The sequence below is a fragment of the Muntiacus reevesi genome, chromosome 2 (genome assembly GCF_963930625.1).
Source record: "Muntiacus reevesi chromosome 2, mMunRee1.1, whole genome shotgun sequence".
NCBI classification, from domain to species: Eukaryota; Metazoa; Chordata; class Mammalia; order Artiodactyla; family Cervidae; genus Muntiacus; species Muntiacus reevesi.
Window position 1 is genome coordinate 238,208,690 of NC_089250.1, and position 23,462 is coordinate 238,232,151.

Here is a 23,462-nt window from a genome sequence, read left to right on the forward strand (position 1 = left end):
TCCCTCCTGCTGCAGACCCACAGTCCGGCTGGAAGAGGCCAGAAGACTTTGTCTTACAGCCAGTCCAGAACAGTAAACCCCACCGTGCAGGGGAAGCGGTAGGCAGAGAGTAAGGCAGACAGCCCTGACTCTGCCACCTGCCCGCTGGGCTTCGTCCTGGTCCTCCTGCAATTCTAACACCCCCTCTGTAAGCACAGGCCCTCTGGGTTCATTCACTCAACAAGTATCTGTTGTGGGACTTCCCGGGTGGTCGAGTGGCTAAGACTGTATGCTGCCAATGCAGGGAGCCCAGGTTCGATCCTGGGTCGGGGAACCAGATCCCACAAGTCACAACCAAGAGGTCCCAAGTCACAACTGAAGATCCTGCGTGCTGTGACTAAGACCTGGTGCAGCCAAATAAATAACTAAAACTTTTTTTAAAAATTGTAAAAGCCAAACATCTGTTAAGCACTGACCACTGTGTGAGGGGTAAACACGGGAAGCCCTGCTCTCCTGGAGCTCTCACTCTACAGCTGGGTTGGGGGTAGGGGAGTCAGATAAAACCCTAGTACACGAGGGAAGCACAGGAAATGTGTTATGGGGGAAAATTCAGCTGAGAAGGGATAAGAAGGTCAAGAAAGATCACACTAGGACAAGAGAGCAGGGGTTGGGGGGGTGCACGGAGTTGGCAAAAGGAGGGAGCCAGGTGAGGAAGAGCAGAACTCTGAGCTTTAACAAACTCTCGAGGTCCCTTCCCCCCGTGTCTCTTCCCCCCATGTTCCTCTGTCCCCATGCTTCTCTACACATACATCTGTGTGTCTTACTCTTCAAAGACTGACACACAGACATACACACACATGCAAATATGCACAGGATGAAACCTCACCCCTTGGCCCTTCCAAACTCTGGGGCCCCTGCCATGCCTCCTCAGGTACCCCCCCTGCAGATGATCCAAGAGAACTGTCTGGGAATCCTGAAGGAAAAAAAAAAAAAAATGCCCTTTTCTTCCTGAAAACCTAAAGATTTCAGATGAGGGACTTTGTCTTTAAACAATAGCTCCCCTGGTGGCTCAGATGGTAAAGAATCTGCAGGAGACGGAAGTTCAGTCCCTGGGTTGGGAAGATCCCCTGGAGAAGGAAATGTCAACCCATTCCACTATTCTTGCCTGGAGAATTCCATGGACAGAAGAGCCTGGTGGGCTACAGTCCATGGGGTTGCAGAGTCGGACATGACTGAGCGACTAACACTGTCAAAGAGGTCACGTTCACACATGCTCCAGGACTTTTGTGCTTCCAAAAAATCTTTTCTCAACTGGATAACAGAGATTTCTGTTAAAAGCACCTGCTGAGTCAGAGAGGAAAGGAATTAGTCACAAATGCCTGACCATGAGGCATTTCTCAGTTGAGGGGTGACAATCCAGGGGCTGAAGTTCTTATAAGCGGGAAACTGGACATAGAGACACACACAGAAAGAACACCATGTAAAGACGGAGGCAGAGATCGGAGTGATATGTCTCCAAGCCAAGGAAAACAAAGGATTCCTGGCCAGAAGCATGGGACAGACTCTCCTTCAGGGCCTCCTGAAGGAACCTAACTTGCCAGCACCTTGACTTTCAATTTCTAATACTGTGAGACAATAAATTTCTGTTGTTTTTTAAATGACCTAGTTCGTGGCAATTTGTTATGGCGGCCCTAGGAAATGAGTACTTTTCTTCGCTACTCTTTGAGGCTGTGAATGGCTGTTATGATCTGCTTTAACTGGGAGATGTTGGCATTAACTGATGAAAAGCTGGTCTGTTGACTCCCTGGGTTCAAGCTCTGGCCCTGCCAACTTACGAGCTGTGTGACCTCCAGCAAGTTGCTGAACCTCTGTACCTCCATGTGCTCATCTTCAAAGTGTGCCGACCTTACAAGGGTAGATGTAAATGAAGCAATGCGCGACAGGCACTCAGACCAACACCCAACACAGCCTTGACACTCAGTACATGCCCCAATGTCATCACTTGGAGAGGTTAGAACCTGGGTTTTCCAGTCCATTCTCGGTGCCTGGTTTCCTGCAGTAGATGGGGTAGGAATAGCATGTGCAGTTCCTAGGAGTGTGAGGCTTGGTGAGATGAATGTATTTAACCTTAAGCACCAAGCATAGTTCCTGGCAGATAAGGGTCACCTCCCCACCCCACCCCCACCCATCAGTGCGGCCCCGCCCACCTTTCAGATAAGGCAGCTGAGCTTATCCAAAGGTGGCGGAGGTTGGAGGGGAAGGGGAGCAGAATGCAACCCAACCCCACCCTAGGACTCCTCCTGCAGCTACACTCCCTCCACTCCTCACAGGCTAAGGGCCCCAGGGCAGAACCTTCACCCGTTTAGACCTGTCTTCCCCTCTGTACAGCAGAAGCAGGGAGGTCTGCTCAGCGTTCTCCAAGGCTCCTCTCAGTCTGAGGCCTGACACTCAACTCAGACCTCCTCCAGGGCTATCCACAGCTTCTCCTCCCTCATACTGACGGAAGGGACTCTACCTACCCCAGGAGCACTCACTAACTCCTCTCCTGCCCCAAGACAGTCACTCAACTCTCCTTTTAATACCCTCCATTCCCTGGGCTGAGTAGCCCTTGAGATTTGTTGGGTGACCTTATTGTTGCTGTTCAGTCGCCAAGTCACGCCCGACTATGCGACCCCATGGACTGCAGCGTGCCAGGCTTCCGTGTCCTTCACTATCTCCCAGAGTTTGCTCCAACTTATGTACATTGAGTGGGTGATACCATTCAACTATCTCATCCTCTGTCACCTCCTGCCCTCAATCTTTCCCAGCATCAGGATCTTTTCCAATGAGTTGGCTCTTCACCTCAGGTGGCCACAGTATTGGAGCTTCCAATGAATATTCAGGGTTAATTTCCTTTAGGATTGATTGGCTTTGTTAGGTAGTTAGAATAGGGAAAACGAGTCCAGAATGGCGGTGGCTAAAAGACCTGGAAGGGCAAAGCCCGCGAAAATAGAACAAAGGAAGGTCCGAGGACCGGAGTGAGAACAACAGGTAAAACAAACAACACTCCTGCCTGGCCCAATTTCCATAAGACAGGCCCAGGGACAGAGAAATATATAAAAAGAGGAGCCAAAGCCCTCTTTCTCTCTCTCCCGCGCGACAGGGCGTTCTTCTATTCGGTCTTTGGATCGACGTGCCCTCAGGCCTCGAAGATGGATTTTCCTGCTATTATCTAAATAAATTGAGCTGTAACACTGATTTATTTAAGAGCTATAAAACGATCTGTCCTCCGAGAGCTGTGACCCGCCAAGGGGCTTTAATGTCCGTCAATCCAAATTTTTGTTGTAACGAGACAAAGAACCGAGGAGCATACACTCGTCTGACAGTTTGATCTCCTTGCAGTCCAAGGGACTCTCAAGAGTCTTCTCCAATACCCCAGTTCGAAAGCATCAATTCTTTGGCGCTCGGCCTTCTTTATGGTCCATCTCTCATGCCCGTACATGACTACTGAAAAAACCATAGCTTTGACTTTTGACTATACAGACCTTTGTCGGCAAAGTGAAAGCTCTGCCTTTTGATACGCTGTCTAGGTTCATCATAGAGTCACCTAACCTTTTTGGCTTGTTTTTTCATCTGACACATAAGAAGGTTGGGAACGTACCCCTATGCTGGTCACCTTGTTAGGGGAAACACACCGACCAAAACCAGCCACCCTGGTCTGGCACCGCAGTGTCCGTGTGTGTGTTATTTTACAACAGGAGGTCCTGGTAAGGAACACAGGACTAACAAGCCACCACTAACCAGAATTTGGGAAGGATCAAAAGCAGATGTCACCTCTCAGTGTCCTACCACCTCCCAGAATCCTTCTTGCTGGCACCCATCCTGGCTGAGCAGTGCATGCACCACCAGAAAGGACCCTGAATCAAGAGTGATTGGCCAGAGACAACGAATTGGCCTAGAAATGAAACCCGTCACCATCAAACCCAAGACTGCAAGCTACGTGGCAGAGCAGTTCTGGGTCCCCTTACCCTCCTGCTCTCCTCTCGGGCACCCCTTCACAATAAAGTCTCTTGCTTTGTCCACACATGTGTCTCTTCGGACAATTCATTTCCGAGTGTTAGACAGGAGCCCACTCTTGGGCCCTGGAAGGGATCCCCCTTCCTGCAGCCACCTCATAGGTATGTCATGCAGGAAAAATAAAGCAAAGGAAAAAGTGAACAGTTGTAGAGGTTGTGAGTAGCCTGGGGCTTAGAGGGAGTAAACCCTAGAGTTGGGGGGTGGGTGGAATGAGGGGGGACATTGTGCCCCAGAGCTAACATTGTGCTTTCAAACTCAGCAGCCACCAAGACAGGCAGGTCACAGAAATGACTAAGGTTGGCCAGGGGAGGTCTATGGAGCTGAGAGCAACCAGCTGATGTCTGGGGGAACGCAGGCCTGGGATAGCCAGAACTTGCTTTTTTTTTTGGATTGCACCCACCACACAATATGCAGGATCTTAGTTCCCCAAACAGGGATCAAACCCATGCCCCCTACAGTGGAAGCACAGATCCTTAACCACTGGACCACCAGGGAAGTCCCAAGAACTTCTAATTTTTAAAGAGACATTAGAAATCCAAACTTCTACATGAAATCTTCAGTTTTTAAACATTAGTAATAAACCAAATGCTTTGGGAACAATTTGAGGGCAGGGCCCATCCAACAGCCCCCAGGACTCTCTTCTCCCCATTGCACCTTCCAGAAAACTGAGGTCCAGGGGACCACGTGAACCCTTCCCGGGGTTCCCCCACACAGGGACACATCTGGGCAGCTCAGGACACTCAGAACTTGGCCTGGCCCGGCCCAGCCTCCACCCCCGCTCTGGCCCTTCTCCCTGTGGTGAAAGGGACTTTATGGGGACAAAAAGCCACCCATTGTGTCACAGGAGACAAAGGCGCAGGGGACAGAGGCGCCGGGCGGCAGGGTGCCACCACAACTCCACACCCCACCTCCTACCCGTGCAGAGGGTAAGGCTCCTTGGAATTCCCGCTGTGTATCTGCAGGCCACGCCAGGGCAGGTCCATAACCCAGCCTGGAGCCAACTGACCGGGTCTGGGCTGGAATCTTAACTCCGCCAAACCTCCCTTTTGTCACCTGAAAAGCAGGCACGTGAGTTACCACATTGAGTCACTGAACAAACTCTCCCCCAAGGGCCTGCTCTGTGCCAGGCGCTGTTACAGGCTTCAGGGAGTGCGGGGCGGGGGGAGAGAGCCAGGCAGCCGGGGTCCCCACCCACAAGCATGCAGCTCCCAGCCTGGGTTGCCAAGGAGGAGGGGGAGGAGGGGAACACTGGGTCACCTCCAGGGCTTTCCAAACAGAGCCTTTATCACATTGCTTCTTATTCCTGAGTCCTGAGTTACAGAATTAAAGAGGAAAGAGACTTCTACACCCCTACCCTCACGGCCCTGCCACCCCTAGCGTCCCCTAACGGGGACCTCCAGCCCCTGTGTGCAGACAATGTCAAGGAGCCCACTGCCACCATCTTCCTCTGGGGTCTCTCTCGGGGTTCTAGAAAAACCTCCCCAACCTGAAGCTCAAGCAGCACTCTGGGGCCAGAGACTAAGCAGGTCCCCTCCACAGACAGCCCCAGGTGTGTGGAGGCAGGTGGGGGCCCCCTGAGGCCTTCCCTGGCTCCCAGAGGCAGCAGCAACACAGCCCCTCAGTGAGGTTCCAGAAATTTAGACCCTACCTGCCAGCCTTCCCACCCTCCTCCCCTCCCTCCATTGGGGTCTCCTGGTCTCCCCAGAAGGCCAATCTGTGCCTTCTCCCCAGCACAAAGACCCTAACAGCCATACAGAGCTACCCCAGGAAGGCCTTAGGCCCCTTGAAAGCCCAGGTCAAGTGCAACTCATCTCCAACCCCTCCCCCCACCCTGCCCGAGTGCTTCACTCCCAAGAAGCCCACCTCTTTACATAAAGCATGTGGCCCATTTCACAGAGGAGGAACCAAGTCACTTGGAAAAGATGAACCTCGCCCAAGGTTATGTTCAGTTCTCGGGGCCAGTTCTGTGACTCAGCAGATAGAGAGAGCCCAGGGGGAACAGAATTCCAAATCCCAGAATGTAGAGACACTCCCTGGAGACTAACTGGGAGAGAAAATCAATGCCCTGGAGGTGGGAGCAGAGAAGCGGCAGGGGGGTCCTTGAACACTGAGGGGATGACAGAAGCAATGTTTTCAACACCCTAGGCTGGTCCCTGCCACTGGCCCTCCAGAGAGAGCTGGCTTGCGGGGGTCACGTGCACTTCATTAGCCTCACGAGACCTGGACTCTCTGCCTGCTGGGAATAGGGTTGGGGTGAAACCATTTACCAGACTGGGACTTGAACCCCTGTGCTGGAACTCAAACCCAGCCAAAACCCAGCTTGGGACTTGAACCCACGTGGCTGGGACAAGGGACAAGGGAGGCTCCTTGTTTTAGTCTACAAGGGCTGAACTCCCTACATAGCCATCTTGATGTAGAACTGCTGTAACTGGTTCCTTAGCCTTCCTGTGTATCTTCTGGATGATGAAGCATTTTTTGAACCAGCACCAGTGTACATAAATATGTATAAATAGCAAAAGACTCAAAAGGCAGGGACAAACATCTGTTTACAGTGTACGATAAAGTTGGTTATGATAACCAGAATTACAAATGATCACATTTAACATAACATACCAAATAACCCTAGTTAAATATTTCTCTTTGAGATAACAAAGGAACCCTCTAAAACATCCCAAAGTTAGTTTTTAGTTAGATAAGATCATAAGTCACTGGGAGACAATACTTTTTCCCTAACCTAAAGGTTTTTTCCCCTAAAGATCTCAAAAGCGAATACAAATCACTTATAGGCAAAGAAACTCATCTCAAGCTGTTTGTCAAAAGAAGCATTTCAAGAATACTTTGGAGGGAGAAATCAAATCCAGTCTTATTTTATTTTAGCCCATTCCTAACAAAATTCATTTACCCAACTAAATTTAATTCAATCTTAGAAAATCCTGATCATGTGTAACTCTTTGCCTATATTAATCACACCAAAAAAGCTTAAACCACTTCCAATACCAGATATCAGTTTTGTCCTGAGTATTTTTCAGATAACATCAGACTGAAATTAATTCTGGCCGGATTATTTTGTATTTTTGAGTATTTATGTGAGTATTTAATTTGTCAATTAAATAGAGTTCTTTTGTGAGTTAACTTTTAGCAATATTATACATCTAGAACACACATATAGATGCATGTGAACACACACACACAGAGACCTCATAGTTTCTGTTTCTGAATTTTAGTCATGATCTTGAGAACCCAAACCATTTCCCCCAAATAATTCCTAAATCTGGGAGAGGTTCCTTATCATTTTGTATATATTGAGGTAATCTGAGGTGGGATTATCTTTTTAATCAAATTCTTTGTTGCTCTTTCTGTCCATGTGGGAAAATTCTCTAGCCATTCAGTGAATGTGTCTACCAAATACTTGTTTCCTCTGGACTTGGGCATCTGAGTAAAATCAATTTACCAGTTCTCCTTGGTGCTGAATGGGTCTAAATAATGGAGGCTGCTGCTGCTGCTAAGTCGCTTCAGTTGTGTCCGACTCTGGACAACCCCATAGACGGCAGTCCACCAGGCTTCAACATCCCTGGGATTCTCCAGGCAAGAACACTGGAGTGGGTTGCCATTTCCTTCTCTAATAATGGAGGAGGGGGGGTGGCATTTTTCTAGGATTATTTTGTAAACATGTGTCACATGATTTGGTAATCTTGGGCCACCACCATTTTCATCCCTTTACCCACAAGCAATCTTTGTAGTGAATTCCAAAGAGCTTCACATCCATAGTGGGTAGTTTCATATAAAACCTTGATTACTTTCCATTGCTGAGCTTGTGGAATCACAGTATTTTCATCTAACACATACCATCCCTTTGGAGAAGGAAATGGCAACCCACTCCAGTACTCTTGCCTGGAAAATCCCATGGAGGGAGGAGCCTGGAAGGCTCCAGTCCATGAGGTCGCAAAGAGTCGGACAGGACTAAGTGACTTCACTTCACTTATACCATCCCCCTTTGACTTATTAACCCCCTATTTTTAGCCCAATTTTCCCCCTTGGTATAGCAAGGTTGTGGCAGTTCCTCTATCAAGCCTAGGACTTTCAAAACTGCCTGTGTATTATCTGTTGGTATGTAAGCTAAGGTTTCCAATCCTTTGGGTTAAGGCTGAGAAGGTTGCACCAGTGTCTATAAGAAATTCTACCAAGCCACGTCAGTGATCACCTGAGGCTTGACATTAGTTACATAGATGGTATCTCTAGGCAGAGCCTTGGGTCCCGTCGGTTTTCTGATTGCAAAACCATCAATAGTTGAGGGGCCTCTGCTCTCTGGTGTCTGGGGCACTCCCTCTGCCAGTGCCTGGCTACTTACAAAGGACACATCAACTGCAGTGCTTCCTCTAGTGCCCCTTTTGTCCACACAGGCTACACTGGCCTTGTATGGGTACCCATGGGTCTCCTGGTCCACCAGGACCAGACTGGCCACGAAAGCACAGCCTCCTAGTTGGTGGTCTTTGAGCAGACAAAGCCACTGCAATCATTTGGGTCTCTTGCATATTTCTGGGGTGCATTCAGTCTTTTCAACCATATCCCCATTATTGAAAACCAAATAAGCCAATTAGAACAAACCATTCATTGGAGTCTGAGGGCCAGCAGTTGCTTTATAAATTTTGTGCCTGATGTCTGGGGCAGACTGGGCTATGAAATGCATAGCCAAAAGGGCCCGTCCCTCAGAGGAGGAGGGATATACTCCTAAAAGCTTAGGTACCCTTCCTAAAAGCTTCCACTAATCTCCTTTGAAAGACTGCAGGTTTTTCATCCTATCCCTGTTGGACCTCTTTTACCTTTTCATATTTAACAGGTTTTACTGTAAGTTTCTTCATACCCTCTATTAAACAGTTAATTATATGGTCCCATCTATCTATTATCAATAGAATTCAGCTGGTAATTGCATTGCAGATTTGCCTCAGGGACAGCATGCACTGCAATGGCCCTGTTGGCTTGGGCTGCCAGTCGGCCTTCATGGGCTCTGGCTGCCAGTATTATATCCTGCTTTTCCTCAGGGGTGGAGCAAAGGGATAGTAAAATCTGTTAAGTCCCCCCAGGTGAGATCAAAAGATCTTACTAGTGGGGTAAATTCTTTTGTAAAGAGTTCAGGATCAGGGCTTCTCTGGTGGCTCAGTGGTAAAGAACCTGCCTGACAATGCAAGACACTCAAGTTCAATCCCTTACCCAGAAAGATCCCACGTGCCAGGGAAACTTAGCTGGGTTTTTCCACAGCTAAACAAGGCTCACCTGTGACCTGAACACTACACGTCTAGCACTTAGGAAAAAAAACAGCTTTGAAAAAGTGTCCAGACAACCTATCACACAATTATACACAGCAGCTCTACTTGTAACAGCTAAAAAAAAAAAAGAGTTCAGGATCCTCAGAAAAACTTCCCAACTTGTCCTCTGCCATACTTAGATCAGACCTTGAGAAAGGTACATAGACACATATTGTTCCTCAATTTCCATCAGGAACTTCTCTCAAAGGCAAAACTGTAGAGGCAGTTGGTTATATCATTGACAGTGCTAGTTGAAAAGGCCAGTTTTCATTCCAATCCCAAAGAAAGGCAATGCCAAAGAATGTCCAAACTACTGCATAATTGCACTCATCTCATATACTAGCAAAGTAATGCTCAAAATTCTCCAAGTGAGGTTTCAACAGTACATGAACTGAGAACTTCCAGATGTTAAAGCTGGATTTAGAAAAGGCAGAGGAACCAGAGAGCAAATTGCCAAAATCTGTTGGATCATAGAAAAAGCAAGTGAGTTCCAGAAAAAATCTACATCTGCTTTATTGACTACACCAAAGCCTTTGACTGTATGGATCACAAGAAAAAACAAACTGTAGAAAAATTCTTCAAGAGATGGGACTACCAGACCACCTTACCTGCCTCCTGAGAAATCTGTTTGCAGGTCATGAAGCAACAGTTAGAACTGGACATAGAATGGGCTGGTTACAATTTGGGAAAGGAGTATGTCAAGGATGTATACTGTCACACTTATTTAACTTATTTAACTGCTTATTTAACTTAAATTCAGAGTCCATTATGCAAAATGCTGGAAGGGATGAAGCACAGGCTGGAATCAAGACTGCCAGGAGAAATATTAATAACCTCAGATATGCAGATGACACCACCTTTATGGCAGAAATAGAAGAGGAACTGAGGAGGCTCTTGATAAAAGTGAAAGAGAGAGTGAAAAATCTGACCTGAAACTCAACATTCAAAAAATGAAGATCATGGCATCTGGTCCTATCACTTTATGGCAAATAGATGGGGAAACAATGCAAGCAGTGAGAGACTATTTTCTTGGGCTCCAAAATCACTGCAGATGGTTACTGCAGCCATGAAAGTAAAAGACGCTTGTTCCTTGGAGGAAAAGCTATGACAAACCTATAAAAAACCTATGATAATCGTATAAAAAAGCAGAGACATTACTTTGCCAACAAAGGTCTAGTCAAAGCTATGATTTTTCCAGTAGTCATGTATGGATGTGAGAGTTGGACCATAAAGAAGGCTGAGCACCAAAGAATTGTTGCTCTTGAACTATGGTGTTGGAGTAGACTCTTGAGAGTCCCTTGGACTGCAAGGAGATCCAATCAGTCCATCCTAAAGGAAATCAGTCCTGAATATTCATTGGAAGGACTGATGCTGAAGCTGAAACTCCAATACTTTGGCCACCTGATGCAAAGAACTGATTCATTGGAAAAGACCCTGATGCTGGGAAAGATTGAAGGCAGGAGGAGCAGGGGTAGACAGAGGATGAGATGGTTGGATGGCATCACCAACTCAATGGACATGAGTTTGAGTAGGCTCAGGGAGTTGGTGATGGACAGGGAGGCCTGGCATGCTGCAGTCCATCAGGTTGCAAAGAGTCAGACATGACTGAGCAACTGAACTGAACTTGGGTAACTCAGGGTACAAACAAGTTCCTGAATACGGGTGGGACCTCTTTTCATCCCTAGCTGCATCTTCCCCTGAGGTAATGGTTCCTCCCAGCAGGCAAGCAGTAGCTCTGGCTCCTCCTCGCAGAAGATTTAACCTTTGGATGGCTCCACAGGGTAGGTCAGTTAAAATGTCTTCTGTCTCCTTACTAGAATTATCCCTCTGAACTATATACACCTTAAATTTCTTTTTGGTCTCACTGTCTAAATACATGGCCATGAAAATTTGAACATATGGAAGCTCACTCCATGTAAATTTCCTTCTACAACATATATGTAGCTGCAATACAATATCATAACTCAGAGACCCATTTAATGGTCATTTTTCTTGGCTTCTGGCTCAGACGGTAAAGTGTCTGCCTACAATGTAGGAGACAATCTCTGGGTCGGGAAGATCTCCTGGAGAAGGAAGTGGCAACCCACTCCAGTATTCTTGCCTGGGAAATCCCAAGGACGGAGGTGCCTGTTAGGCTACAGTCCATGGGGTTGCAAAGAGTCGGACACAACTGAGCGACTTCACTTTCACTTTTTTCACTTTTCTTGGCTTCCTAGCTCATATCATGGCCAAATATGATTATATAGCCTAACAAATTTCTTTGTTTTTAATCCCAGTAGTCTGAATCTTTCCCAATCCTGGAGGATAAGACTCAGGGGGTATTGGTAGGGACTAATGCCACCTGACCCATTTCAGACCCAAACCGAGATAATGTCTCTAACTCCCATTCTATCCAAAATTTTATCCTTAAGTTAAAAATCCACCACACAATTTGGTCAAGATTTACACTTAGAATTTTAGATGCCATTCCTTCCAAGATAGTCTCACAACTGGCTGTAGTGCCCAAAAGTTGTTGCAAAGAAATGGCACAAAGATGTCCTCAATGGTGTTGAGGATGAGCTGGAGTTGGTCTAGTTATAAGTTGAGAATAAAGGGTCAGCACTTGTAAGGGTTAGAGGGAGGAGAATAAAAGTAATCTCCTGGGATGGTCTGCCAGTGGCTTGGGTGAGATTATTCACTGTAACAGAGTGTGGAACAGCAAGAGTGGAAAACCAAGTGTTTGTCAGCAGAGGGATAGGCCACACAACTCACACCACAGCGGCACGATGGGCGGCTCCAGAAGCCTCAAGAGAGGTGATCAGGGTTCATACACTGAGACGAAAAGACCTTCACGGCAGGGACTTCCCTGTTGGTCCAGGGGTTGAGAATGCCCCTTGCAATGCAGGGACAAGGGTTCGATCCCTGGTTGGGAACTAAGATCCCATGTGCAACAGAGGAATTAAGCCTTCACTCTGGCTCCTGCACAACAACTAAGACGCAATGTAGCCAAATAAATAGAGGTTTGAAGGGGCAGGGAGTAGTGGGGGAGAAAGAAAAGACCTCCATGACATTTTTAAGTGAAAAAAGGAAAGCGCAGAAAAATAGACTGGATAGACTGTGTGTATGTGCTCAGTTGCTTAGTTGTGTCAGACTCTTTGCGACCCCATGGACTGAGCCTGACAGGTTCCTCTGTCCATGGGATTTCCCAGGCAAGAATCCTGGAGCCAGATTGCCATTTCCTTCTCCAGGGATCGAATCCAAGTCTCCTGCAGTGGCTGGCAGACTCTTTACCACTGTGCCACCTGGTTAGATGATAGCCCTGGGGTGAAGTGGGGAGAGGTTGGGGTATACACAGGAAATAGAGTAGGCATGGGGGAGGTCAACTCTAACCACAGGGGACAGAGATTGCTCATGGTGCTCTTTCCCATTCTATTTTATTCTGGACTGTTGTAAATATATTATCTATTAAAGAAATTAAGAAAAGAAAGGATTAAAAAAAGAAAGGCACATGTACTTCTCTGTGCATTGATACAGGACATCCCTAGGTATGTTGCCAGGAGCAAAAGACTGGAAGGCCACAGGTGTGGTGGGGCTACCTGTGTTTTGTGTAAATAACCCACTGACTCACCCTGGAATGCCACACTCATAATGCCTTGGGCGAGGGCCAGGGATGGGGGTGTGGGCAGTGACCCAACCAGGATGAGAGATTATATATTCATTGATAACCCTTTGTATTCATTAATAACCCTTTGGACTGCTGAAATGTTTTTACTGTATATATTTTTAAAAGAATAAAAGCTTTTTTTTTTTTAAAAATGGGCCCATCTGGAGAAGGAAACGGCAACCCACTCCAGTATTCCTGCCTGGGAAATCCATGGACAGAGGAGCCTGGGGCTATAATCCAAAAGTCAGCCAGGAGTCTGACACAACTGAGTGAGTAAACAACAACAAAAAATGAAAAGTAAGTGAAATTTTATATTCTTTAATGTGCGTATTTTAAGTCATTTATTAGTTCCTCTTCTATTAGTAAAATTACAGAAGTAATGCATTTGCACTGAAACCAATGGAACAATGCCAATAAAAAAAACCACTTAGTGTCTCTGCTTCTCTCCATTCCTCACTGCCTCCTTCTGTGTCCATTTCCTTTTGAGTAATGTCTGCACCTCATGGATCTCCCCCATGTATTTCTTCATGCTTAAACATTAACACAAATTATTTTAGTATATTTTTTGCCCAAAAAGTGGATGATACTTTATACATTTCTCTGTAATTTTCTTTTTTACATACAACTGTACATTTTGGATTTTCTTTTGAGTCAGTAAATGGTGACTGAACTTAATTGTTTTAATGGTTGGAGTATATGCCACACTCTGCTTGTACTGATAACCTATTCAACTACAGTATTTCCCCAGTTGCGATATTTCAGACTGTCTCTTTTCCATTTAAAATTAGTGCTGCAATAAACAGTCACATATTAAAAAAAAAAAAATGGGCCCATCAACATTTGCACAGTGCTACATATAAAATGGATAACCAACAAGAACCTACTGTATAGCACTGTTATGCCATATCAATGTTATAGGGCATCCTGGCTGGGAGGGGACCTTGGGGGAGAATGGATACATGTGTATGTGTGGTTGAGTCCCTTCGCTGTTCACCTGGAACTATCACAACACTGTTCATTGGCTACACCCCAAACAAAATTAAAAGTTTTAAAAAAACAAAGAATGAAAAAATAAAATGAAGTGAAAGTCACTCAGTTTTGTCTGACGCTTTGTGACTCCACGGACTATACAGTCCATGGAATTCTCTAGGCTAGAATGCCTGCGTGGGTAGCCTTTCCCTTCTCCAGGGGATCTTCCCAACCCAGGGATCAAACCCAGGTTTACCGCATTGCAGGCGGATTCTTTACCAGCTGAGTCACAAGGGAAGCCCAAAATAAATAAAAAACAAAACAAAAACCAGGCCCATCAATAGGGAGAAATGGCTAAATGAACTAGGGTCCAACCAGTGACATTCTGGAATAGCCTGAACGGTTAAAAAGGAGGAAGACAGCTCGAAGAGATGCAGGTGCCCTAGGTATAATACAAGCAACTGAACAAAGGATACAGAATTAAGCCATCAGTGTTTTTTTTTAATGCATGGGGAAAAGAAACAGAAACACTCCAATACAGCAGTTCCCTTGGGGAGACAGGCAGGGGATTCAAGGATAATTTTAGTCTTATCTGTAATAAGTTTTTGCTTTTCAAGGAGAACTTGTCCATATATTGGTTATATAATTACAAATTGACTCCAAACATTCAAGAATCCCCCAACCACAAGTGGGGCATGTAGGCGGAGCTAACAATACAGGAACTGGTCTGCTCCATACAGTGGAGCATGGAGGAAGGTGGGGAGTACTAAGCATCAGGAATGCTGCCCTAGGGAGATGGAACCCACAAAATCAATGCTAAGGAAAACCCTGTGAGTCCCCAACACTGCGATCCCAATATGGCCAACCTCTCTCGCACCTCTCAGACCTCAACAACATTGTCTCAGCAGGCTAAAGAGCTGACTTTCCGGTTCTGTCCTGCCTCCAACCTGGAGAGGAGCTGCCATGCCTTGCGGGGCTGAAGAGAGATCCAGGATTACCAAGCGGAAGAATTTTCTCACACTCCCAGGTGCACAAGGAGGTAGCAGGTATTCTTTAGAGAGACTGGGCTCCCTGTCCCTGGAAGCATACAAGCTCTTGTTGAGGAGACACCCAGGGACCTTTGGGAGCAAGCGTAAGAGCCTTAGATTTCTATGACCCTGTGAATCCTAATAATTTCCCTTCATTCTAACACACACTGTGGTAAGCCCTCTGCAGGCATCAGCTTCCGCCTCCCCCACAGTCTCACCATCACCATTTCACAGATAAGGAAACTGAGGCTTAGGGATATTAGGGAACTTGTTCAAGATCACAGAGCCAGGATTTGAAACCAAGCTTCTCTGCTTCCACCAGTCCTCTCACTACTGCCCATGGATCACTGTGATCAAGTGGCAAGTGAAGCTTCCAATCTGTTCACTTGCTAACTGGGAATTGTGTGTGTGTGTGTGTTCACTCAGTCATGTCCCATTCTTCATGTGACCCTATGAACTGTAGCCCACCAGGCCCTTCTGTCCATGGGATTCTCTGGGCAAGAATATTGGAGAGGATTGCCATTTCCTTCTCCAGGGGACCTTCCCGACCCAGGGATCGAACCCACGTCTCCTACATCTCTGCATTGCAGGTGGATTCTTTACCGCTGAGTCACTGGGGAAGCCCCAAGGATAGGATAGAAGCTTCTAAACACAAATGGCCCTACTGTCATAGACCATTCATAGGGCTTCTATGTCCCAAGCCCTCTGACTGCTGGGCCTTTATATGAGATATTCCAAGGTCTGTCTGCTCTGTACTTCCTTCTTACTACCCCTTTCACATAACTAAACCTTTCAGAGCCCATTTCTATCAGGAGGCCTTCCCTGGTGATCCTGGCCTCTGATGAGTTTCCCAGGCTGAATTTCCTTTTCTTCTCCTCCAAGGCACCCCATTTCCCACCAAAAAACAAAACAAAATCCCAAAAACAAAACAAAAGGAAGCACAGCTAGAGCCAGGCTTTGGATTCTCAGACCTGAGTGCGAATCACAGCTTGGCCACTCTACCCCCTGTGTCCTTGTACGAGTTCCTCAACCTCTCTAAGTCTGTTCCTTCATCAGTAAACCCACATGGGGCTTCCCAGGTGGCACCAGTGATAAAGAACCTGACTGCCAATGCGGGAGACATAAAAGACATGGGTTCGATTGCTGGGTCAGGAAGATCTCCTAGAGGAGGAAATCATAACCCACTTCAGTATTCTTGCCTGGAGAATCCCATAGACAGAAGAGCCTGGTGGGCTACAGTTCATAGGGTTGCAAAAAGTTAGACACGGCTGAAGCAATTTAGCATACATGCATGCAAACCCAGGCGATCACCTTTCTCCCCCGGGCTGGAGGAAGATTAAAAAGAAAGAAGCAATGTGCACTTCACTTTATACTTACTCTGTGTAAGTCTCTGGGATCAGCCAAGTTAACCACAGCTTCCACAAAGTTCCTCCACCTACTAGCCACACAAAGATCTACAGCATCAAAGCTTCCAGGTTTTTAAGACCAAGGGTTATCTCTAGACCAGGCATGCCTGCTTCCTTTTTCATTTTATTTTTCTTTCTTTTGAGATGCTATCTGCATAAATTCATGCTTCTCTTTTTGCCTAGGCTGCTAGGAAACTCAACAAAGAATCAACAGCCTTAAATTTGTGACTAAGTCTAGATTCTTTTCAGTTCTCTTTAAGTCAGCCCCTGCCCCATCTCCACTCACACACACACTACCAACTTTAAAGAATATATTACTTTAACTCTTCTGTCATATGTGACTTAAGATCATATCCCATCTCATATTATTTCTGGAGCTAGATGGGGTAGGGGAAGTGACAAGTCAGTGAACACTGAGGTTGGTTCTTCAGGACACATTTAATACTAAGCAAAGAACACATCTCCTTCTCAAGAAGCTGGGGCCTTCCTACCCAGCCCCTCTTCCTCCTCCCACATCTGGACCCCTTCACCAGATCTTGGGAAACACGGATGTCTGATACCTTCCCACGTACTGCCTCCTCCAGGCAGCCCACCTGATCCCTCCACAGGAAGTTCATCCTTTGAGCACCTCCCTCAGAGACCAAGAGTTCCAGAGAGCAGGCATTGGACCTGGGGTCTCCATTGCTCCCACAACAGCACCACACCCAGCGCCCAGCTGGGGAGAAGCCCAGCTGAGTGGGATAACAAAGTGCAGATCGGAAAAGTCAGGCCACTGGGGGCTTCGATCCTAGCTCTAACACTCTATGAGCTCTTGGGCCAAGAACTGACCTCTGAGCCTCAGTTTCCTCACCTGTAAAGTGGAGGAATATACGAAAATATGAAGTCTTAGCAAAGAACCTGGAGCCTAGTTGGCATCTGAGTGGTGCGAGCCACACTGGCTGCCCAGCAGACGTGGTGCCTGTTGAGTGGAGCCCCCTTTGTCTCATACCCCATGGAACTGTCCATTGCCAGAGAAACAGCTCAGGAAGCAGCTTCTCCCACAAGCCAATTGGTGAAGTCATGAAATGGTGCAGGTCTTCAGCACTTCAAAGGGAGACTCTCATCCTCCCACCCTGGACTCCAAAATCACTGCAGGGAGGGTAAAGGAAGGCCATCCCACTCACAGCCAGTCCCTGGAGTCTAAGTGCCAAGCTCCCCACAGCTCTCTGGGCCAGTCCTACATTCCATGGACATCTCTGTCTACATCTGTGTGCGATGGGAGCCAGATGCTCAGGACTTGGCTGCTAAGTCCACAGGGACCCCCAAATCAAGAGACACTGCCTCCTCCAGCGGAAGCTACTCCAGTTCTTGGAGACAGAGCAGGACCCTCCTCTAGTTCCTGGAGACACAGCAGGACCCTCCTCTAGTTCCCCTTATTCTAAGTCTCATTGTTCAAATGCAAAAGGGGCTGATGCTCAGGTCTTGTCTACCAACAGTGAACCCTGGGGGACCCACTCCACAGCCTCCCCGTCCTCAGCCCAGCTTAGAGGCCCCTGCGGTTCCAACCCCCCTAAGGCTGCGAACAGAAAACCGTCATCACTTATCTCCCTCGGCTTCTGGCCACCCAGAAACAAGTGCTTCAACTCTGGTGTAGGGGAGCAAAATTTACCATCCCCAAACTCATCTTTCTGGCATATCAATTTTAAGCTGGTTATTTGCTAAGAAAAGCAGGCAAGGGAAAAGCTGAAAACCAAGGCTCCTTACGCTTTTGTAAGAAATACTTACATTTGTAAGGATGTCTCCCTCACAGTACCAGGGAGACGAGGTTGACCAAATCTCTAGAAACACATCCATGGAAAAAGCAACTACTTAAATCTGCACCACAACCTTACCCTTGTTTCTTGTGCTTTCCCTGGTCACATCCCTTAACTGACCTCACATCCTCAACATCCTCTTTTTCTTTAGCTGAAGATGTGATTTAAGGGGAGGCCTTTGGCCATTTTTTGAGTTTCTCAGTTTTTCTGGGTCTCTCCCATGTGTACATAGCATTAAACCTTGTTTGATTTTTCTCATGTTCATCTCTTTCAGTGGCTCAGACAGTAAAGTGTCTGCCTACAATGCAGGAGGCCCGGGTTCGATCCTGGGTCAGGAAGATCCCCTGGAGAAGGAAATGGCAACCCACTCCAGTACTCTTGCCTGGAAAATCCCATGGATGAAGGAACCTGGTAGTCCTTGGGGTTTCAAAGAGTCTGACACGACTAAGCGACTTCACTTTCACTATCATCTCCTTCATGTCAATTTAACTCTTAGACTAGCCAGAAGAACTCAATGGGTAGAGGAAAACTTCTTAAACTTCTTCCTCCCCTCCACGGGCTAAATCAACCTGCTGGCTACTCTCCCCACGTGTGTATGTGTGTTCAATCACTCAGTCCTGTCCGACTGTAGCCCACAGAACTCCTCTGTCCATGGGATCTCCCAGGCAAGAATACTGGAGTGGGTTGCCATTCCCTTCTCCAGGAGATCTTCCTGACCCAGGGATCAAACCCGGGTCTCCACCATTGCAGGCAGATTCTTTACCATCTGAGTCACCAGGGAAGCCTGCTCTCCACTTCTCTTCCACTTTCCTAGCCCCAAGCCTTGGCCTGCATGGTTGCCTGCTCTTTTAGCACCCTTCCCCTACTTCTGCCTCAGATATCAGTGAAGTGAAGTGAAAGTCGCTCAGTCGTGTCCAACTCTTTGTGAACCCATGGACTATACAGGCCAGAATACTGAAGTGGGTAGCCTTTTCCTTCTCCAAAGGATCTTTCCAACTCAGGGATCAAACCCAGCAGGTTCTTTACCAGCTAAGCTGCAAGGGAAGCCCAAAGGGCAATGTCAAAAGCCACCTTTCTGCCACAAGCCTTCCTGAACTCAGAACTGATTCTCTCTCTCTTCTGTGCTTCCACACCCTTGGGTCGGGGACTTCCTTCGTACTTGGCAACTGCTCCCTTCACAAGCGGCCAGAAGCCTAGCACTCAGCATCGCTCCAGACAGCCCCTTCCTACCAGCAGATTTAACTTTGGGGGAACCTCTGCTCCTCCCCCTCCCTTCCCAGAGAATCTGCCAGACAACTCAGAGGAGTTTAAAATGCAGATTTCTGGGCTGAAGTGACTGAGATTCCAATTCCACATTTTTTCTTGGGGTGGGGACCAACACCTACAAGCTCCTCCAAGAGAGCCTGAGGGTGAGGTTGGGGATAGGGCTCACAGGAAGAGATCTGAGGAATTCTCAAAGAGATAGCAATAAGGAGTTCATGATCTCAGCCACAGTCAGCTCCCGGTCTTGTGGTCTTGTCTTTGCTGACAGTATAGAGCTTCTCCATCTTCAGGAAAACCACTAGATCATTCAGGTATGACCTAAATCAAATCCCTTACGATTATACACTGGAAGTGACAAATAGATTCAAGGGATTAGATCTGATAGAGTGCCTGAAGAACTATGGATGGAGGTTCGTGACATTGTATAGGAGGCAGTGATCAAGACCATCTCCAAGAAAAGGAAATGCAAAAAGGCAAAATGGTTGTCTGATGAGGGCTTCCAAATAGCTGAGAAAAGAAGAGAAACTAAAGGCAAAGGAGAAAATGAAAGATATACCCATCTGAATGCAGAGTTCCAAAGAATAGCAAGGAGAGATAAGAAAGCCTTCCTCAGTGATCAATGAAAAGAAATAGAGGAAAATGATAGAATAGGAAAGACTAAAGATCTCAACAAGAAAATTAGAGATACCAAGGGAGATTTTCATACAAAGATGGGCACAATAAAAGACAGAAATTGTATGGACCTAACAGAAGCATAAGATATTAAGAAGAGGTGGCAAGAATACACAGAAGAACAATACACAAAAGATCTTCATGACCCAGATAACCATGTTGGTGTGATCACTCACCTAGAGCCAGATATCCTGGAGTCCAAAGTTAAGTGGGACTTAGGAAGCATCACTATGAAAAAAACTAGTGGAGGTAACAGAATTCTAGCTGAGCAATTTCAAATCCAAAAGATGATGTTAAAGTGCTGCACTCAATATGCCAGCAAATTTGGAAAACTCAGTAGTGGCCATAGTACTGGAAAAGGTCAGTGTTCATTCCAATCACAAAGAAGGGCAATGCCAAAGAATGTTCAAACTACAAATCAATCGCACTCATCTCACACACTTGCACAGTAGTGCTGAAAATTCTCCAAGGGAGGTTTCAACAGTATGTGAACCAAGAACTTCCAGATATTCAAGCTGAATTTAGAAAAGGCAGAGGAACCAGAGATCAAATTGTCAACATCCATTGGATCATAGAAAAAGCAAAAGAATTCCAGAAAAACATCTACTTCAGGTTTACTGACAATGCCAAAGTCTTTGTCTGTGTGGATTACAACAAACTGTGGGGAATTCTTCAAAAGATGGGAATACCAGACCACCTGGCTGCCTCTTGAGAAATCTGTATCCAGGTCAAGAAGCAACAGTTAGAACCGGGCATGGGACTGCAGACTGGTTCCAAATTGGGAAAGGAGTACATCAAGGCTGTATATTGTCATCCTGCTCATTTAACTTCTATGCAGAGTACATCATGCTAAATGCTGACTGGATGAAGCACAAGCAGGAATCAAGATTCCTGGGAGAAATATCAAGAACCTCAGATATGCAGATGACACCACCCTTATGGCAGAAAGTGAAGAACTAAAGAACTTCTTGATGAAAGTGAAAGACGAGAGTGAAAAATTTGGCTTAAAATTCAACATTTAGAAAACAAAGATCATGGCATCTGGTCCCATCACTTCATGGCAAATTGATGGGGAAACAGTGGAAACAGTGACACACTTTATTTTGGGGGGCTCCAAAATCACTGCAGATGGTGACTGCAGTCATGAAACTAAAAGACTCTTGGTCTCCTTGGAAGCAAAGCTATGACCAACCTAGACAGCATATTAAAAAGCAGAGACATTATTTTGCCAACAAAGGTCCATTTAGTCAACAGTATGGTGTTTCCTGTAGTCATGTATGAATCTGAGAGTTGGGCCATAAAGAAAGCTGAGCGCCCAAGAAATGATGCTTTTGAATTGTGGTGTTGGAGAAGACACTTGAGAGTCCCTTGGACTGCAAGGAGATCAAACCAGTCAATCCTAAAGGAAATCAGTCCTGAATATTCATTGGAAAGACTGATGCTGAAGCTGAAAACTCCAATACTTTGGCCACCTGATGCTGAAGCTGAAAACTCCAATACTTTGGCCACCTGATGCTGAAGCTGAAACTCCAATACTTTGGCCACTTGAAATGAACAACTGACTCATTTGAAAAGACTCTGATGCTGGGAAAAATTGAAGGCAGGAGGAGAAGGGGATGACAGAGGATGAGATGGTTGGATGGCATCCAACCATCCAACCTACTCGATGGACCTGAGTTTGAGCAGGCTCAGGGAGTTGATGACGGACAGGGAAGCCTGGGTGCTTCAGTCCATGGGGTCGCAAAGAGTCGGACACGACAGAGCGACTGAACTGAACTGAAAGAGATAGCACTGGTCCAGGAGGAAGTGTGATCACCTGGGTAAAGAGGGAAGCTTGATCTGGGCCCCAGCCTTCTGTGCTGACCCCTGGCATTCTTGCTAGGACCCAGCAGTGGGCCAGCAGGAGGAGCCCTAACGGGAAAATGGATCTTGACCCGCTTCCATCTTCCCGCTAGTCCCCTGAAAACGCAACAAGCCCTTCCCACAGGGCAGTCACCCAGCTCCCAGACTGGCACCAGAGGGTACTGCGGGGCGGGGCGGGGGTGGGCGGGAAGCGAACACCTCCAAGCCTGAAACTGGTGCAGAAGGGGGTGTGCCCATCTATCCGTCTCGGCAGGGATCTACAGAGGGTATTGGATACAGGATTTCTGCCTCTGCCCTTCCACCAAACCCTCCCCCAACGCTGGGCGTGGTATCTTGGCCCCCAGGGGCCAAACCTGCCCGAAAGCGGCAGGTAAGTTACCCAGTGGAAGCTGGATGGGTCGGGCTCCCTCGCAGGGGTCCGTAGGGCCCGCTGAAGGGTCTGTGTTGCCCCCGGATGTGCCCGCTCGATTAGACGAGGCGTGTTCTGGGGTGCTGCCACCGGGAGCAGCTCGGAGCTCGGCAGAGGATCAACTGAGATCCGACTTTGCCTCAGGCTGGGTGCTGGAGGCCTGAGGGCATAGTCCCGGCAAAGCGAGAGCCAGAGTCCGGGAGAAACAGTCGCGCGCAGTGGTTGCGCGATTGTGACCACTTCTGTGGATGACCTCTTGGTGACCAGCGGGGACGGAATGATGGGGCGCTAGTGATGGGCACTCTGACATTGGTACACCTTGCGTGTAATCTAAGAGACGGCAACTAGGGTGAGAGGGTACCAAGGAGATCTCGGGAGCGTCAGTCCTACAAGCGCCCCCCGAGGAAGGCAAGGCGCACTGGGGCGCATGTGAGCCTAGGTTGGGGGTGTGCGGGGAGCAAAGAAAAAGGGCAGCTCCGGAGGCCCCGACCCCTCCAGGCCCGGCCGGGACCCCCCCTACACCACCACCCTAACCCGGTCCCGGGGCCCAGGCCCCGCGAGCGCGCTTACCAACTGCAGGAGCATGAGCGCACCGAGGCTGGAGCGCACGAAGCCCAAGTCGGGGCTCAGCGTCGACACCGCGGCGCCGCCTCCCTGCGCCGGGCTGCTGGTCCGCGTGTTCACTTTGGACGGGAACTCGGCCATGGCGCCTCCGCTCGCCTCCCGAGGTTGCTCCGGCCGTCGTCGCCGCCCCTCCCGCGGCAGGTGCCGGCTCCTGCGCGGCTCCTCCCCGGGGGGCTCCGGCTGGCGCTGCGGCTCCCGGAGCTACGCGCGGCGTCTGGGCGGGGAGCCTGGAGCCGCCAGGTGCTACGGGAATCCCGGCCCGGCCCTCCTCACGAGACCCGCCCCTTTAACCCTTCGCTCACCCCCGGCCGGTCCAGCTCCGAGCCGCACACGAAGTCGCCAATTCTTTACAGACGCGGAAATTGAGGCTGCGGTCAATGAGATGGCTCCACCAGAACAAGCCTAGACAGCCACACCTGTCTCTCCCCGGAAAGCCGCCTGCTGGCAATGCCCC

General features: G+C 47.8%; 1 protein-coding gene across 1 annotated transcript in view; it reads right to left on the reverse strand.

Moving 5' to 3' along the window:
• PLLP (plasmolipin) overlaps positions 1–23,210 on the reverse strand; it is a 32,697-nt gene extending 9,487 nt beyond the window's left edge. Inside the window, exon 1 of the mRNA XM_065925388.1 lies at positions 22,955–23,210. Coding sequence (XP_065781460.1) covers positions 22,955–23,089 — 135 coding nt within the window. The 5' untranslated portion in view covers positions 23,090–23,210. The remainder of the gene's footprint in view (positions 1–22,954) is intronic.
• Between the last annotated feature and the right edge of the window lie 252 nt (positions 23,211–23,462).